Source organism: Elephas maximus, chromosome 1, assembly GCF_024166365.1.
Source record: "Elephas maximus indicus isolate mEleMax1 chromosome 1, mEleMax1 primary haplotype, whole genome shotgun sequence".
Taxonomy (NCBI): Eukaryota; Metazoa; Chordata; class Mammalia; order Proboscidea; family Elephantidae; genus Elephas; species Elephas maximus.
The window spans coordinates 95290183-95306794 of NC_064819.1; the positions used below are offsets into that span (position 1 = coordinate 95290183).

The following is a 16612-nucleotide window of genomic DNA, read 5'->3' on the forward strand; positions in this document are numbered from 1 at the left end:
CATCAGGTAATGGTACAGGAAATAAGAGATAGGTTGAGTGTGAGTCAACACTCCTAATGAGGGACACCGGAACCTGAGTGAGTTCTGCCCCTCTCTTGTGGGCCCACAGTGAAGGCAAACAAATTGCAACTTATGCCACTCCACTGTGAGAGCACTTCAAAGTCTGGGATGTTCCACACAGTGCAGTAAATATCTCCACGCTACAGAGTCTTTTCCAGCACTATGACAATCTGGAAAGTAGTCCTGCTCCATTACTAATATAGGCTGAGGACATAAGGCCAGCTATCTGCATCCTATGTACTGGGTGATGTTTCTGAAAGGTCTGTATGTGACCCATATTTAACCAATCAGAATCTTCCTTAAAATTGTGGAACCCCTGGTAGACACTCTGGAGACACACAGCAGAGACAGACACACACGCAGAAACAGAGGTAAGATATAAGGTGATGAGAAACATTGACACAGAAAACACACAGAGATGCAGAAAGAAACAGATAAAGAGATGCAGAAAATAGTGAGAAAGGAGTAGACACAGAGAGAGAAAACCAAAAATAGAGAGAGGCAGATATACAAAGATCCAGAGAGACACAAACGCACAGGAACAAAGGGATGGAGAAAGAGAGAAAGGTGCACAGATACAGATATAGCAGAAAGAAAAGAGATGAAGACTGCACTGAATAATAGCTGGATCTAGTCATTTCTGAAATCCACCTGATCCCTAGAATTTCCTGTTACATGAACAAAATAAGTTTGAGTTGGGTTTCTACCATTTGGAATCAAGAATTACATTCTTATTGCTGGTTATACTTTCTCAAAAATAAAAATAGGCCTTGATCCATGTGATTTCCCAGAATATATGTGAGACATCGCTCTGCTTTTCTGACACCAGAAGTCACTCTATCTTCCTCCAAATAATTCCACCATGCGTTGTACAATACTGTCTTAGTCATCTAGTGCCGCTGTAACAGAAATACCACATGTGGATGGCTTGAAAAAAACAGAAATTTATTCTCTCACAGTCTGGTAGGCTACAAGTCCAAATTCAGCGCGTCATCTCCAGGGGAAGGGTTCTCTGCCTGCTGACTCTGGAGGAAGGTCCTTGTCATCAATCTTCCCCTGGGCTGGGAGCATTTCCATGCAGGAACCTCTAGTCCAAAGGACACGCTCTGCTCCTGGTGCTGCTCTCTTGGTGGTATGAACCCCCCTGCCCACCGAACTCACTTCTTTTTCATGTCTTGTGAGATAAAAAGTGGTGCAGGCCACATCCCAGGGAAACTCCTTTTATATTGGATCAGGAATGTGACCTGAGCAAGGATGTTTGTGTTAGTCATCTAGTGCTGCTATATCAGAACTACCACAAGTGGATGGCTTTAACAAAGTGAAGTTTATTTTCTCAAAGTAAAGTAGGTTAAAAATCCAAATTCAGGGTGTCAGCTCCAAGGGAAGGCTTTCTCTCTCTGTCAGCTCTGGAGGAAGGCCTTTCTCGTCAATCTTCACCTGGACTAGGAACTTCTCTGCCCAGGAACCCTAGGTCTAAAAGAAGTGCTCCACTCCCGGTGCTTCTTTCGTGATGGTATGAGGTCCCCAGCTCTCTGCTGGCTTCCCTTTCCTTTTAGTGGTGCAGGCCACACTCCAGGGAAACTCCCTTTACCTTTGTTCAGGGAGGTGACCTGAGTAAGGGTGGTGTTACAATTCCACCCTAATCCTCTCAACATAAAATTACAATCACAAAATGGAAGACATCCACACATGGCCTAACCAAGTTGATCACACACATTTTTGGGGGGACATAATTCAACCCATGACAGTGTTCCATATCACCCTAACACTCATTAACCACCAGCAGAGATTAGGATTTACAATACATAGGAAAATTACATCAATCACAAAATGGGGGACAACCACACAATACTGAGAATCATGGATGGACACAGTTGACACATATTTATTTTGGGGAGACACAGTTAAATCCATGACACTTACCAAACTGGAGGGGAGGCTAGGATATCCTAAAGCCATTGCACTGAACTTTGATCCTAAAGAACCATAGGGGATGGAACAATTTAATTGATTTTTTATGTCCTCTACCCACCATTATACGGACTCATGATGCTTCTAGCTTCCTCTCAAGGAGTAGTCCCTCCTTCAAGCCACAGGTTTGAGGTTGGCTAAGTCACCTCACAATATGATGCCTTCATTCTGCAGTAATTTTTGCCTCACCCAAGTTAAGGAGATTCAGGGTACAGATAACTCATAACCAGGCTTAACTATGAAAAAAAAACTCTTAAATGGGTTTACTGTGCATCTCCTGAGCAGTCTGTTGGGGCAACAGAAACAGAAAAGTCCATAGGCTCTGTGGAGATGCAGCTGGCAGCATACACAACAGAGGCTCTTGGGTCAGTGCAGGAGCCAGAGTCACAACCAGATTCCTGGGCAGGGGTCACACGAGGTGACCCGGCAGCTGTGTCAGAAGCACTGCAGGACTCAGTTCTCACAGGAGGACCAGGCTGACACAGGAGCCTGGGGATTCTGGTCAAGGACATTACAGAATAATAAGAAGCAACCTCAGTCAAAACATCCTCAGGAGTCAGTGCAGGAGCCCTGCAGAGGAGAGAGGCAGAGTGATGAGAACACAGCTCCCTGAGGAACACATGCCATCTGCCCTCCCCTCAGCACCCCTGCACCACCAAGTAGAGATAGCTTAGGTCCAGGATACATCATTAATACCTCCCCCCAATATCTGCGTAAAGGGGATATCAGTTAAAGTGAACACAGGATGTCAGGTTAAGGAGATGTGCTAGAGGCAGAGGTTGGGGGCAGCTGTTACCCTTCTGGGGATATGAAGGGATAGGAAATAATTGTTTCCATCTTTTTAGCAAATTGGATAATAACTCACCTTCTGTTCACCACCAGTAGCCTCTTTCAGTCACTAGGAAATGCCTACAGGGCAGGAGCCATCAATATGTGGCACAAATTGGGCATCACCTTGGTGTTTAACACCCAAGATATGACTCTGGCTCCAAGTTTCATAAAAAATGCCACCGAAATTATGATCTGGTTCTAAAGAACAACATCTGGAGGTTCCTACAGAAACTGGTAAACTACTATCCTAACTCTTGATCCCTGTAGCAGGGAACCATGAACACAGACCACTGAGCCCAGGCACACCCGCCTCATGTCCTTCCCTCTTACATCGGCTCCCCTGACTCCCACTGGGTCACAGCAGACTTGTTACCTGTTGGGGGAGGCCCACAAGGTCCTACAAAAAAGAGTTACAGAAAAAGATCTTGTTACCAAAAAACAAAAATTCTCTCACACACCCCAAATCCTATGAGATACACAACCTAATTGGGAGTAACATTCTGTCCCCCACCCATTTGCCTTGAGGCCTTAACTACCTTAAGCTAAATCCCCTAAAGTGAATGAAGCTGCCACTAGAAGGAAGATGAGCCTCTGACTATCTTAACAGAGGAAGTTTTCAGAGAGGAGCCAGCGAGACAATGATGAACTGGAAGAAAGTCCTGGGATAAACCCCAATAGTCAGCTCAGACGTAGAGCTACATTTCAACCAATAAACTCAGAATCCATTGTCTCCCCTGAGTTCTCCACTCCTTCCACCACCAGCCCAGATGCTTTCCTTTCAGGGTCAATAACAAGAGTTACACCTAAGGCAGGGGCCTGCCTGAACAGAGGGTCCCAGGCACAGCCCATCTTCCCCAGTTCCCCCCAGAGTTCCTTACCTTTCTGGTTCCTATGATGGATGGTAAGGCCCAGCCCAAGGAAGGTCAGCCCCAGCACAAAGCCTCCAATACCAGTCAGTATCTTACTCTGGGCAGATTCAGACTGTGTCCCTGGGGAACAGAATCCTGTGTATCAACTCTTCTTCCCACTTCCATAGTGTCCAGTTTGGGAAGTTAAAAAAAAAAGACAATGGTACAGGAGATGAAGGTGCCAGGGAAGCCAAGGTCTCCACTGTGACGGCACCTAGGGGAGGGAAGGACCAGCCCATAGATCCTTGGCACAGTGGGCGGGTGAGGGGGAAGGAGGAAAGCAAATCTCGGCTCCTCAGGGGCACATCCATAACCTTAGATCCTAAGATCCCAATAACCACCCTTAATAGTCAATCCCCCAGCAGTATGAGGGCTGGGATCCAGGACCACAGTGTGTACCTAGAAAAGCAGTGAGATCAGGATTCTCTGGATGCCCCTGCCATGGGGTAGGAGATACTCTAATCTCCTACGATTCACAGCGTTGTAGTGCCATCAGGGATAAGGGAGGGGGTGGGATAGGTCAGAGGGGACGTCTATGGGTCACACAGTGAAAGGAAACAAACTTCCTCTTATGCCACTCCACCATGATGGGGCTCTGGAGGCTGGGGTGTTCTACTTGGCAGATGTAGACATCTCCATGCTGGAGAGTCACTTCCAGCATTACAAGAATCTGGAAGGTCCAGTCACCATTCCTAATAAGGGGAGTGGGCATAATGCCAGCCGTCTCCTCCTGGTCATTCCGAAACCACAGGACTTTGACATGGCCTGGATAGAAATCTGTCACTGAGCAGATCAGCAGGTTGTGGTGGTTTAGAGTCTCTGTCCTGGCTAGAGAGATGGTCACATGAGGCTCCACTGAGGAAAGTAACAGACAAAAAAAGCACAGTAAGGGGGACCTCACACCACCAAGAAAGCAACATCAGGAGCAGAGTGCGTCCTTTGGACCTGAGGTCCCTGCGCCTGAGAAGCTCCTTGACCAGGGGAAGATTGATGACAAGGAATCTTCCTCCAGAGCCAACAGAGAAAGCTTTCCCCTGGAGCTGACACCCTGAATTTGGACTTATAAACTACTAGACTGTGACAATAAATTTCACTTTGTTAAAGCCATCCACTTGTGGTACTTCTGTTAAAGCAGCACTAGATGACTAAGACAGAATTTGGTACCGAGAGAATGGGATGCTACTCTAACAGATACCTAAAATGTGGAAGGGTTCTGAAACTGAATGGATAGAGGAGCCACAGCGGCAGAGGACTAGCACAGCAGAGAACCGGCAGAGGCAGAGAAGAGTCAGCAGCACAGAATTGGCAGCAGCAGAACCTGGAGACCAGCGCAAGACAGCGCAGCGGCCAACGCACAGAGCAAGAGAGCTGAGTGCCTGTGAACAGGGGACATCCTGGAGGAGTGGGGTGCCTCCAGGCACTTATCGGTGGGCTACTGAGGTTTGGAACACTTGCACCAGCAGGGCGGATGTGGGCATGAGGCTCGAGGACCCGAGAGACCAAGAAACCAGGAAGCAGAACCTGAAGTGACAACACAACAAGCCAAGCTGCCTCCATCTCAAAAGGTATGGCCACGACCTCAGGAGTTTCAAAGGTGGAGCCATGTCCACTGGTGTTTCTAAAGGTAGAGTTGCCACTCAGATGGACTAGGAGAATGGTGCACCTAAAACCGAGAGAGCAGAGCTCCTGTCCCAGTGGGCCTGGAAGGTGGAGCTGAAGCCCAGGGCCTAGGGGCCTCCACTCAGAATCTCGAGAGTGTAGCCAATACCAATAGGGACAGAAGGGCAGGCCTGTTGTGTAAATGGTCTCAGAGAACAGAGGATTTCTTCCATTTGTAACGGAAAAGTCTAGCTTGTGCCTGTTCTGCCATTGCACCTTTGGAAGCAAATAACTTGTATTCTAGATTTCACAGATGTAGAGGAATATTTGGATTTTGGACTTGGAGTTAAGACTTTTGCTTTGATATGATGGGATGAATATGTTTTCCATGTTGCAAGGATGTGATTTTCTGGGGGCCAAAGGGTGGAACCTCATGGATTAAATATGTGTGTATCAGTTTGGCTGGGCCATAATTTCCAGCATTGTGTGATTGTCTTCCATTTTGTGATTATAATTTTATGTTAAAAGGATTAGAGTGGGAGGAGGTGGAGCCAAGATGGCGGAATAGGCAGACGTTTCCGGCAAGCCCTCTTTACAACAAAGACCCAAAAAAACAAGTGAAACAGGTATATTTATGACAAGCTGGGAGCCCTGAGCTTCAAAGGCAACCTTAGAAAACAACCTGAGGGGCAGGGGGAGAAAGAGACCATTTGGAAGCGGAGAGAAGTTACCAGACCTGAATCGTGGGGAACTCTCAGGCACCATTCCCGAAGCAGTGGTGGCAGTGGCGGCAGTGGGCTGGTCCTAGCGTTCGGCCGCAGTTCCCCCAGGGAGAAGCAGCCAGCCACACAGTCCACTCACACCTCCGGAACCTGAGGAGAAGGGCGCTCTCAGCAAGAGTTAAGTTCTTGCGTATATTTTACCACGCCCCTCCCCCACCCCCAAGCCGGCTTCAGCGGCTGAATCCCTAGGCCTGAGATAGACCCTGGTGAGCACCTGGAGCCGTTCTCCCAGCCTTGGGGAAGGAAAAATTTGCAACTGGGGGGGTGCTAGCTCCATTAACTGGGGGAGCTCAGGACAGAAGCAGCTCCTATCCAGGCATAAACCGTCTGTGGACCTTGAGCACCTTTCCCTTCTGCATGGACCTGTGTGGGCCTATTTTGGGAGAATACGCCCTTGCTGGCAAACTTCAACCACTTCAGTGGTGTGGTGGGGAGGTGGGTGTTTGACGTTTGACATTGCTTTGCCTACTAAACAAGGTCCTTACCTACCCACAACAGGGACCTAAGGACTGGTGGCTCCATTTGGGTTGCCCAGCCACCCGTGACAGGAGTCCAGGGATAACTGGTACCTCCCAGTCCTTACAACAAAACTTTGGGTGTCCATGGTCCCTCTGCAGAGCTTGCCCACCAGCACGCCCTAGGGAACGGAGACGCATTTTCCTCAGAGACACATGGAGGTCGGTTCTCAGCCCCCTGCTTTGTTTGGAGCATGACCCCCTGCTGCAATCACATACCGGTATATACGCCAATCACCCCTGCCCCTCTAAGACGGTAGGACAGAGCCCATACCACACACTTGATATCAGCTGCCTGGAAACCTGAGCTGAAATCATACAAGAAAACTGAATGGACTCCTAGACTGATAGACCTGATAACAGCTCTAGCCAGCTGGGGACAGGACATCAGAGCTCCAAAGGAGAAAATAATCAAGCTAGCTCACTCAAGCAACCCATAGGGGTATACCAAAACAAAACAAAGCAAGCAGCTCTGACACAGTAAGCAAGCATAAACTAATAAAATAACTTATAGATGGCTCGGAGACAACAGTCAATATCAAGTCACATAAAGAAACTGACCATGATCACCTCAACAGGCTCTCAAAACAAAGAATCCAGGGATCTTCTAGATGAAAGTGCATTCCTGGAATTACCAGAGCCAGAATAAAAAGTTTAATATACAGAACCCTTCAGGACATCAGGAAGGAAATGAGACAATACGCAGAACAAGCCAAGGAACACACAAATAAAGCAGCTGAAGAAATCAGAAAGATTATTCAGGAACATAATGAAAAGTTTAATAAGCTGGGAAAATCCATAGACAGCAATCAGAAATTCAGAAGATTAACAATAAAATTACAGAATTAGATAACTCAATAGAAAGTCAGAGGAATAGAATTGAGCAAGTAGAAGCCAGAATTTCTGAATTTGAAGATAAATCACTAGGCACTAATATATTTGAAGAAAAATCAGATAAAAGAATTTAAAAAAATGAAGAAACATTAAGAATCATGTGGCACTCTATCAAGACAAATAACCTACGAGTGACTGGAGTACCAGAACAGGGAGGGATAACAGAAAATACAGACAAAATTGTTGAGGATTTGTTGGAAGAAAACTTCCCTGATATCGTGAAAAATGAGAAGATATCTATCCAAGATGCTCACCCAACTCCACATAAGGTAGATCTTAAAAGAAAAGTCACCAAGACATATTATAATCAAACTCGCCAAAACCAAAGATAAAGAGACAATTATAAGAGCAGCGAGGGATAAAAGAAAACTCACCTACAAAGGAGAGCCAATAAGAATAAGCTCGGACTACTCGGCAGAAACCACGCAGGCAAGAAGGCAATGGGATGACATATTCAAAAAATTGAAGGAAAAAAATTGCCTGCCAAGAATCATATATCCATCAAAACTGTCTCTTAAATATGAAGGTGAAATTAAGACATTTCCAGATAAGCACAAGTTGAGGGAATTCATAAAAACCAAAGCAAAACTACAAGAAATACTAAAGGGAGTTCTTTGGTTAGAAAATCAATAATATCAGGTATCGACCCAAGGCTAGAACACTGGGCAGAGCAACCAGAAGTCAAATCACACAGGGAAATCCAAAAAAAAAAGGCAAGATTAAAAAAAAAAAAAAAAAAGCCCAACACAGGGTAAGGCGATATTATTATATAAAAGAAGACAACACTAGAATAATAAAGAGGGACTAAGAAATGTAATCATCCATATGGAGAGGAAGATACAGTGATACAAAGAAATAATAGTTAAATATTCAGAAAAATAGGGGTAAATAATAAGGTAACCACAAAGAAGATATCATCAAAATAAAATACAAGGGAAGAATACAGACTCAGCAGAAACAAAATCAACAACAACAAATATCAGGAAAGGACAATATGTAAAGAAAATCTGCCCAGCACATAAAATCAAGTGGAAAAAAAAAGCTGTCAACACACAAAAAAAGACATCAAAATGATAGCACTAAATTCATACCTATCCATAATTACCCTGAATGGAAATGGACTAAATGCACCAATAAAGAGACAGAGAGTGGCAGAATGGATTCAAAAACAAGATCCATCTATATGTTGCCAACAAGAGACACACCTTAGACTTATAGACACAAACAAACTAAAGCTCCAAGGATGGAAAAAAATATATCAAGCAAACAAAAATCAAAAAAGAACTGGAGTGGCAATATTAATTTCTGGCAAAATAGACTTTAAAGTTAAATCCATCAGAAAGGATAAGGAAGGACAATATATAATGATTAAAGGGACAATACACCAAGAAGATATAACCATATTAAATATTTACGCACCCAATGACAGGGCTGCAAGATACATAAAACAAACACTATCAGCATTGAGAAGTGAGACAGACAGCTCCACGATAATAGTAGGAGACTTTAACACAGCACTTTTGGTGAAGGACAGGACATGCAGAAAAAAAAAAAAAAAAAGTTTTAAAAGAAGCTGAATAAAGACACGGAAGATCTAAAGGCCACATTCAATCACCTTGACCTCATAGACATATACAGAACGCTCCACCCAACATCAACCAAGTACACTTTCTTTTCTAGTGCACATGGAACATTCTCTAAAATAGACCACATATTGGGTCATAGAGCAAGCCTTAGCAGAATCCAAAACATTGAAATATTACAAAGCATCTTCTCTGACCATAAGGCTATAAAAGTAGAAATCAAAAACAGGAAAAGAAGGGAAAAGAAATCAAGCACTTGGTGAACAATGCCCTGCTTAAAAAAGACTGGATTATAGAAGACATTAAGGATGGAATAAAGAAATTCAGAGAATCCAATGAGAACGAAAACACTTCCTATCAGAACCTTTGGGACACAGCAAAAGCGGTGCTCAGAGGCCAATTTATCTCAATAAATGCACACATCCAAAAAGAAGAAAGGACCAAAATCAAAGAACTACCCCTACAACTTGAACAAATAGAAAGAGAGCAACAAAAGAAACCCACAGGCACCTGAAGAAAACAAATCATAAAAATTAGAGCTGAACTAAATGAAATAGAAAACAGAAAAACAGTAGAAAGAATTAACAAGACCAAAAGCTGGTTTTTTGAAAAAATCAACAAAGTTGATAAACCACTGGCCAAACTGACAAAAGAAAAACAGGAGAGGAAGCAAATGACCCGAACAAGAAATGAGATGGGCAATATTACAACAGATCCGACTGAAATTAAAAGAATCATATCAGATTACTATTAAAAACTATACTCAAACAAATTTGAAAACCTAGAAGAAATGGATGAATTCCTAGAAACACACTACCTACCTAAACTAACACAAACAGAGGTAGAAGAACTAAATAGACCCATAACAAAAGAAGAGATTGAAAAGGTAATCAAAAAACTCCCAACAATAAAAAGCCCTCGTCCAGATGGCTTCACTGCAGAGTTCTACCAAACTTTTAGAGAAGAGTTAACACCACTACTACTAAAGGTATTTCAGAGCATAGAAAAGTACAGAATACCACCAAACTCATTCTATGAGGCCACCATGTCCCTGATGCCAAAACCAGGTAAAGACACCACGAGAAAAGAAAATTATAGACCTATATCCCTCATGAATGTAGATGCAATTTCTTAACAAAATTCTAGGCAACAGAATTCAACAACATAAAAAAATAATTCACCATGACCAAGTGGGATTCATACCAGGTATGCAGGGATGGTTCAACATTAGAAAAACAATTAATGTAATCCACAACATAAATAAAACAAAAGACAAGAATCACATGATTTTATCAATTGATGCGGAAAGGGCATTTGACAAAGTTCAACACTCATTCATGATAAAAACTCTCAGCAAAATAGGAATAGAAGGAAAATTCCTCAACGTAATAAAGGGCATTTATACAAAGCCAACAGACAACATCACCCTAAATGGAGAGAGCCTAAAAGCATTCCCATTGAGATCGGGAACCAGACAAGGATGCCCTTTATCACCACTCTTACTCAACATTGTGCTGGAAGTCCTAGCCAGAGCAATTGGGCTAGATAAAGAAATAAAGGGCATCCAGATTGGCAAGGAAGAAGTAAATGTATCTCTATTTGCAGATGACATGATCTTATACACAGAAAACCCTAAGGAATCCTCCAGAAAACTACTGAAACTAATAGAAGAGTTCAGCAGAGTATCGGGATAAAAGATAAACATACAAAAATCAGTTGGATTCCTCTACGCCAATAAAAACAACATCCAAGAGGAAATCACCAAATCAATGCCATTTACAGTAACCCCCAAGAAGATAAAATACTTAGGAGTAAATCTTACCAGAGATGTAAAAGACTTATACAAAGAAAACTACAGTACACTTCTGCAAGAAACCAAGAGAGACTTACATAAGTGGAAGAATATACCTTGCTCGTGGATAGGAAGACTTAACATTATAAAAATGTCTATTCTACCAAAAGCGAACTATACATTTAATGCAATTCTGATCAAAATCCCAACAACATTCTTTAATGAGATGGAGAAACAAATCACCAATTTCATATGGAAGGGAAAGAGGCCCCAGATAAATAAGGCATTACTGAAAAAGAACAAAGTGGGAGGCCTTACTTTACCTGATTTTAGAACCTATTATTTTTTTTTTTTATACCGCCACAGTAGTCAAAACAGCCTGGTACTGGCAAACAACAGATACATGGACCAATGGAACAGAATGGAGAATCCAGACATAAATCCATCCACATATGAGCAGTTGATATTTGACAAAGGCCCCAAAACAGTTAAAAGGGGAAAAGACAGTCTTTTTAACAAATGGTGTTGGCATAACTGGATATCCATCTGCAAAAAAATGAAATAATTCCCATGCCTTACTCCATGAACAAAACCTAACTCAAAATGGATCAAAGACCTGAATATAAAATCTAAAACGATAAAGATCATGGAAGGAAAAATAGAGACGTTAGGAGCCCTAATACATGGCCTAAACAGTATACAAAACATTATAAAGAATGTAGAAGAAAAACTAGATTACTGGGAGCTCCTAAAAATCAAACACCTATGCTCATCCAAAGACTTCACCAAAAGAGTGAAAAGACTACCTACAGACTGGGAAAAAGTTTTTAGCTTTCACACTTCTGATCAGCACCTGATCTCTAAAATCTACATGATACTGCAAAAACTCAACAGCAAAAAGACAAATAACCCAATGAAAAAATGGGCAGAAGATATGAATAAACACTTCACTAAAGAAGACATTCAGGTAGCTAACAGATATATAAGGAAATGTTCACAGTCATTAGCCATTAGAGAAATGCAGATCAAAACTACAATGAGATTTCATCTCACTCCAACAAGGCTGGCATTAATCCAAAAAGCACAAAATAATAAATGTTGGAGAGGCCGTGGACAGACTAGAACACTTATACGCTGCTGGTGGGAATGTAAAATGGTACAACCACTTTGGAAATCGATTTGGCACTTCCTTAAAAAGCTAGAAATAGAACCACCATAGGATCCAGCAATCCCACTCCTTGGAATACATCCTGGAGAAATAAGAGCCTTTACACGAACAGACATATGCACACCCATGTTTATTGCAGCACTGTTTACAATAGCAAAAACATGGAAGCAACCAAGGTGCCCATCAATGGATGAATGGATAAATAAATTATGGTATATTCATACAATGGAATACTACGCATCGATAAAGAACAGTGAGGAATCTGTGAAAATTTTCATAACATGGAGGAATGTGGAAGGCATTATGCTGAGAGAAATTAGGCAGTAGCAGAAGGACAAATATTGTATAAGGCCACTATTATAAGAAATGGAGAAATAGTTTAAACTGAGAAGAAAACATTCTTTTGTGGTTACGAAAGGGCAGAGAGAGGGAGGGTGGGAGAAGGACATTCACTAATTAGATAGTAGATAGGAACTACTTTAGGTGAAGAGAAAGACAGCACACAATACAGGGGAGGTTGGCACAACTGGACTAAACCAAAAGCAAAGAAGTTTCCTGAATAAACTGAATGCTTAGCAGGGGCAGGGGTCTGGGGACCATGGTTTCAGGGGACATCTAAATCAATTCACATAATAAAATTTATTAAGAAAACATTCTGCATCCCACTTTGAGGAGTGGCGTCAGGGGTCTTAAATGCTAGCAAGCAGCCATCTAAGATGCATCAATTGGTCTCAACCCACCTGAATCAAAGGAGAATGAAGAACACCAAGGACACAAGGCAATTATGAGCTCAAGAGACAGAAAGGGCCACATAAACCAGCGACTACATCATCCTGAGACCAGAAGAACTAGATGGTGCCCAGCTACAACCAATGACTGCCCTGACAGGAACACAACAGAGAAACCCTGAGGGAGCAAGAGAGCAGTGGGATGCAGACCCCAAATTCTCATAAGACCAGACTTAATGGTCTGACTGAGACTAGAAGGACGCTGGTGGTCATGGCCCCCAGACCTTCTGTTGGCCCAGGACAGGAACCATTCCCAAAGCCAACTCTTCAGACATGGATTGGACTGGACAATGGGTTGGAGAGGGATGCTGGTGAGGAGTGAGCTTCTTGGATCAGGTGGGCACTTGAGACTATGTTGGCATCTCCTGCCTGGAGGGGAGATAAGAGGGTGAGGGGGTTAGAAGCCGGTGAAATGGACACAAAAAGAGAGAGTAGAGGGAAGGAGTGGGCTGCCTCATTACGGAGAGAGTAATTGCGAGCGTGTAGCAAGGTGTATATAAGTTTTGTGTGAGAGACTGACTTGATTTATAAACTTTCACTTAAAGCACAATAAAAATTCTAAAAAAAAAAATAAGGATTAGAGTGGGACTATAACACCACGCTTACCCAGGTCACCTCTCTGATCCAATGTAAAGGCAGTTTCCCTGGGGTGTGGCCTGCACCACCTTTTATCTCTCCAGTGATACAAAGAAAATGGAACCAAGCAGAGAGATGGGGACCTCATACCACCAAGAAAGCAGCACTGGGAGCAGAGCACAACCCTTGGACCTAGGGTCCCAGCGCCTGAGAAGCTGGGGAACCAGGGGAAGATTGATGACAAGGAATCTTCCTCCAGAGCCGACACAGAAAGCCTTCTCCTGGAGGTGATACCCTGAATTTGGACTTCCAACCTACTAAACTGTGAGAGAATAAATTTCTCTTTGTTAAAGCCAAAAAAAAAAAAAAAGCACAGTGAGTGAGCTGTGAGACCACACAGACAGTCTCCCCATGGAAATAAGACTGTTGTTGGTACCAAAGGAGAAAGACTCCTGAATTCCAAGTCTTGGATTAGAATCTGAGGTCCTTTACTTATTGGCTTGTTCACACACATTAGTCAGTCTATTTTTGAGTTTCAAAAGATAAGAATAATGGTTCTACGGGAGTTAAAATGTTGACAAAATTGAAGCACTTTGGAATTCTAAATTACTATAGTACACAGGTCAATATTCATATAATTAAAAATAATAACCTTAGTAAACCTGGACACTTTGGATTCCACACCTGGTGGATTTGAACCACTGGCCTTTCAGTTAGCAGCTGAGCGCTTTAACCTGCACCACGAGGACTATTTTTGGTGTGAAGCTATAGTAAATACTTAATGAATGTTTTATTTACTTGGTGATGTAATATGTTGTCTAATTTTCTTTTAAAATTCAAGTGAGTTTTATTATTAGTTTGGTTTTCGGTACCCTATCCTATTCCCTTGCTATTAAGAATTAATTCCATGTTTTGAAATCAGAAAATATTCTGAGGCTCTTGCAGAGGATGTCCTGGGCTAATGAGAATGTAATGTGAGAAATCATAGCCGACTGTACGAATTCCTATTGTCTACTTGCCTTAAACAGACTGGGAGTAAAAAATAGAGGACACAAGCTTAAAAGAAAAATGTTAAGATAATTTCAATGGAAAAGAACTGAAATAGCAAAAATGTAAGTGCTAGGTGGCATTATTGTGGGCCAGAAATAGGCAAGAGAATGTTATGTACCAATATTACCAAGTGGTGGTCCTAATCCCAGCCCACAACGGAGTTATGACATTAAATGACATAATACACATGGTGTTTAGTAAGTTAATTGTCTAGAAATAGGTACTTATTAAATGGGTATGCTTAACTTGCAAAATTTCTGCCCCTGAAGTAGATGGTGGTGTCAGGAGGAGAAGGGAGGCCTAGGCCAAGGGAAAGCTGTAACAACTTTTATTCAGTAATTTAATGGTTTGAATTTATTTACTCCAAGGCTCCACCTCTTTCTATTACACCACTTGTTGGAGCTTTTCTAAGAGTAAAAACCTGCCTTCCAACACCTCTCAAGTGCTATTTTTATTCTTAGCAAAGAAGTTTTTCCCCAAACTGTACATTCACAAATTCTAAATTATTCAGATCCACATCAGTAAGAATCTATTTTAGAAATGTAAAACATTAAGCAAAGCGGTAAAGAATAATTAACAAAGTCAGTATGGAAGGCTTTATTTAGCCTCTGTTGTCTCTTGGACCTAGGTGGGTGGGCATTTATTCATTTATTTATTCTTTAATAAACATTTATTGAGCTCATGCTATGTGCCAGACAATGGGTCAGATACTAGGCATCCAATTCTAAATTAAGGCAGTCCTCCAACAGTTCTTCCCCTCAGAGAGCTCCAAGACTAGTGATAGCCACTTACGAAAGCAGAATTCAAATGAATAATGAGTTGAAACAAAAGAGTTAAAATACACATAGTTTATAATGAAAATGTTCTACATCTGACTGTGGTGAGTAACTTCTGGGGTCTTAACAGCCTGGGAGCTAACACAGATTGGTCCCATCCTGGCTGGAGCAAAGGAGAATGAAGAAAGCCAAAGACACAAGGAAAAGATGAGTGGAAAGGAATAATGAACCACAACTACCACAACCTCTGCCAGACTAGGCTAGAACAGCTAGATGGTGCCCCGCTACCACCACCAACTACTTTAATGGGGATCACAATAGAGAAACTCTGACAGAGCAGGAGAAACACATGGAACAAAATTAAAATGCATGAAAAAAAAAAAAAGACCAGACTTGCTGGTCTGACAGAGACTGGAGAAACTCCAGGAGTATAGTCTCCGTTCACCTTCTAACTCAGTACTGAAGTCACTCCCGAGGTTCTCCCTTCAGCCAAAGAATACGCCAGTCCATTGAACAAAGAATAACACAGTTGAGGAATGTGATTCATCGTTCAATTATGAAGCCCAGACTAAATAAGCAAAGACAAGAAGGCATGAAGGCCAGGAAAACTGGAGGAACAGAAACAAGGAAGCCAGGGTGGAGAAGAGGAGTGCTGATACATCGGTGGGGTTGGCAACCAATGTCACAAAACAATTTGTGTATTAATTCTTTAATGAGAAACTAACTTGCTCTGAAAACTTTCACCTAAAGGAAATAAAATAAAATTTTTTTAAGTGGGGGGGAGTCAAACTATTATATACCATGAAGTGTCATGGAAAGTTGCAGGGCAGCCCTAACTTCGCAGAGCTGAGCTTGTTAAGCTTCACTGAGGTGCTAGCTCTGAGAACAAGCCTTGCTGAGATAGCTCAACAGGAGCACCAGAGACAGGGTAGAAGGGAGGGCATTCCCAGCAAAGAAAACCACTTAGGCAAAGGAACCTAGGAGGAATACACTTGTAAGGGCACGAGAAGAGATTTTACAGAATTAGTGGGAAAAAATAACAGGACTAAAACTACCAGGCGGGTTGGGTTCAGATGGACAGACATGGCCTTCTTCTACAGGTAATGCTCAAGTGTTGCTGAGGTCCTCCTCCCTCCTCTCCTCTCGGTCCCCCCTCCCCCCCAGGACCCGCCCACCTTCCTGTTCCCTCTGTAGTCTGGGGACCTGGGTCAAAGCCCCCCCCCGCCCCGAAACGCACAGGTCCGAACCACGCCTCCCTCGCGCCACTTGGTGGCTCCAGGCGGCTCCTGGAGACTCGACCCACAGCCCAGGGTGGACCC

At 42.8% G+C, this 16612-nt stretch overlaps 1 protein-coding gene across 2 annotated transcripts in view; it reads right to left on the reverse strand.

The window, feature by feature from the left end:
• LOC126078851 (HLA class II histocompatibility antigen, DQ beta 1 chain-like) overlaps positions 1-16612 on the reverse strand; it is a 215417-nt gene that overhangs the window by 59308 nt on the left and 139497 nt on the right. Inside the window, exon 6 of one of the 2 annotated variants that reach the window (XM_049889687.1) lies at positions 2568-2601. The exons of the other annotated variant lie outside the window; for it this stretch is intronic. Coding sequence (XP_049745644.1) covers positions 2588-2601 — 14 coding nt within the window. The 3' untranslated portion in view covers positions 2568-2587. Of the gene's footprint in view, positions 1-2567; positions 2602-16612 lie in introns of those variants that run through there. 2 annotated transcript variants of the gene reach the window in all.